Below are 2839 nucleotides of genomic sequence, written 5' to 3' on the forward strand. Positions count from 1 at the left end.
GATGGAGCTTCTTCAAATCTGGCACAAACACTCAAATGGACTCAAGGATGAACTGATTAAACAGGTCAAAGGTCAAAGGTCAAGGTGACCTCAGAAGATACTTTTTAGCCATTACTCAAAGACTTCGCACCAAAGGTTCATATTCTCTCTGACTCAGGAACAGGAAGTGACCTGGAACTAGTCTGAGTGGCGGAGGGATACGACCACGAGGAGGTGGTTCTAGTTTTGTTTGAAAAGAAAAATGGGTCTGAACGTTGACTGATCAACATGTCTGTCTGACTCCGTCTGTGGGCGCCAGTTAAAACCCAACACGCTGATGTTTAATAAGATAATTGTGTCTGTAAATGTTGATGTGTGTGTGTGTGTGTGTGTGTGTGTGTGTGCGTGTGCGTGTGTTTACAGTCTCGTGAGGACTGCTGTTAAACCCTCAGCAGACACAGTGTGATGTGGTGTGTTTCTGGTGCCATGTTTCTTAATCGTATCTCTCTCTCTCTGTGACCTTTGACCTCTCTCTCTCAGGTTCTCGGCCCTGCACCACGCTGCTCTCACAGGGACCACAGAGCTCCTCACTGCGCTGCTGGAGGCTCAGGCCACTGTGGACATCAAGGACAGCAACGGTTAGACACACACACACACACACACACCGTCCTGCTGTCACACATACACACTACAGCACGGATTAATCCGCCGCTGAAAATAGACCCCAACAAATGCCTGATATCTTCCTTCCTGTTTGTTTGAGCAGTTTGACTGTGGGATAGTTTTAAATATCTAGATCCTGATTCGTTTCTCTACTCTGACAGATAAAGGTCACACCGTGACACACAGTGATCTCACACACATCGAGACTTTCTTCTTCTGGATATTTCATGGAAACAAAAATCTTTACAGATAAATAAATAATTAAACGTACTTTAATAATGCTGCTACACAGAATATCACACAGGTCAGACTGAGAACACATGAGCAGGAAACATCGTCATGGAAACAGACGTTGGTGCTGAAGTCACTGACCGTCCAGTCACATGACCTGTTCGTGTGTGTGTGTGTGTGTGTGTGTGTGTGTGTGTGTGTGTGTGTGTGTGTGTGTGTGTGCGTGCAGGGATGCGTCCTCTGCACTACGCGGCCTGGCAGGGGAAGGCGGAGTCTGTCCTGATGCTGCTGCGCTCCGGCGCCTCGGTCAACGGCGTCTCTCTGGACGGACACATCCCGCTGCACCTGGCCGCTCAGTACGGACACTATGAAGTGGTGAGTTCAATCGTCAGTACTGATCAATGCTAATCAATACTGATTAGTGAATCGTGATCACTCGTCGTTAACCTCAGACTGTTGTTTGTGTCTCAGTCTGAGATGCTGCTGCAGCATCAGTCCAACCCCTGTCTGGTCAACAAGGCCAAGAAGACGCCTCTGGACCTGGCCTGTGAGTTCGGACGAGTTAAGGTGAGTCTGCAGGTTGTTACTGTTACTATGGAGATGACACACACACACACACACACACACACTCTCAGAGACCTGCAGGTGAGTATGAGGTCATCCCTCAATGACCCAAAACTGCATGAATGAATCCAGATGTTTGGCAGCGAGTCACAGCTGGAAGCTCCGGCTCACGTCAGGGAGAAAAACTGAGAGGAACTTTCACTGTTTCTGTTTAACGAGTTAATGAGTTAACGAGTTAACGAGGTGTCAGTCGTTACATCGATTCACCTGATCACAACAGAGAAACTTCTGATGAGATCAATAAATGAAGAAGTTTGAAGCTGCTGAGATTCTGGATAAACTCATCAGTTTTATCTGTTTTATCTTTTATCAGAATTTCTTTTCGTTTAAATCCTCTGTCATTACTTATTGATTTATTTGATGAGTTTTCCTTCTGATCACATCTCTTATAATAATAATCTCTTTTTAAAGTTTGATATTTTTAAACTTCAGTCATCAAACAGAAGAAGAAAAAGATTAAGAAGATTAAAAATGATCCTCATTTTGTATTTTAATGTTCAGCAGCAACAAACAAGAAACTACTTTAATAAATGGACAAGTTGTTTCCTGCGTCTGAGCTGTGAAGATTCACGTCTCAGTCAACTGAAGATCTTTGACTGCGAGTCGAAGCAAGACACGAATTGATTCAATCAGCAGATGAATCAATAATTAAAATAATCGTTAAATGAATCATCAGTGGCAGAAGTTTCACAACAAAGACTCAAACTATAATAATGTAACAAACAGCAGGTTTACACCGCTGAAGCTCGTCTCCTCTCACTTCCTGGTTGAGAAATGTGGATCAGGCCTTGAGCCCCGCCCACCACCTGCTGGCTCCAGGTGGACAGGTGAAAGAGCTCAAGATGGTGAGAGGAGGAAACATCAGAGAGACTCAGCCACATGTTTGAGCCTCAGTCAGACCCAGACTCAGAGGAGGAGTCTGAGACCAGAACCAGAGACTAGCAGACGGGTCAGAACCGTTAGCATAGTTAGCATCTTTTCAGAATGGTTAGCACAGTTGTTAACTTGTAATTGGCAGTAACCAACTCAGTGTCACTGTGTTAGCAGTTGTGCTAATGCTAACTCTGTCTCTCTGTACCGACAAGGTTTCACATGTATTTAGCCCCGCCCCCCGTCCCCACAAGCTGACAGGATTGGTTCCTTAGGTTTGTGACGTATGAAACCCTGGGCTGTCTGGTGGAAACACTCAGTCATGGTGTTGGTGATTATTTCATCATCATGTGTCTGTGTTATATAAAAACATCATGTGGACGTTAACGAGGTGAAACACTTGATTTTCATCAGAGGGTCTTTAAGAAGAGGAGGAGGTGAAACAGAGAGAGAGCTGAATGGAAACACAGCA

General features: G+C 44.9%; 1 protein-coding gene across 1 annotated transcript in view; it reads left to right on the top strand.

Annotated features, from left to right (window-relative positions):
- Window positions 1-524: 524 nt before the first annotated feature.
- Window positions 525-2839, top strand: part of LOC111651053 (uncharacterized) — a gene marked incomplete at its 3' end in the record, with an annotated part of 4773 nt that continues 2458 nt past the window's right edge. Inside the window, exons 1-3 of the mRNA XM_087172550.1 lie at window positions 525-617; window positions 1103-1248; window positions 1345-1448. Of these exons, the coding sequence (XP_087028676.1) occupies window positions 1105-1248; window positions 1345-1448 (248 nt within the window). The remainder of the gene's footprint in view (window positions 618-1102; window positions 1249-1344; window positions 1449-2839) is intronic.

This window comes from Seriola lalandi, unplaced genomic scaffold (assembly GCF_002814215.2).
Source record: "Seriola lalandi dorsalis isolate HSWRI2012SDOR001 ecotype SW California unplaced genomic scaffold, Sedor1 jcf7180002053215, whole genome shotgun sequence".
NCBI lineage: Eukaryota > Metazoa > Chordata > Actinopteri > Carangiformes > Carangidae > Seriola > Seriola lalandi.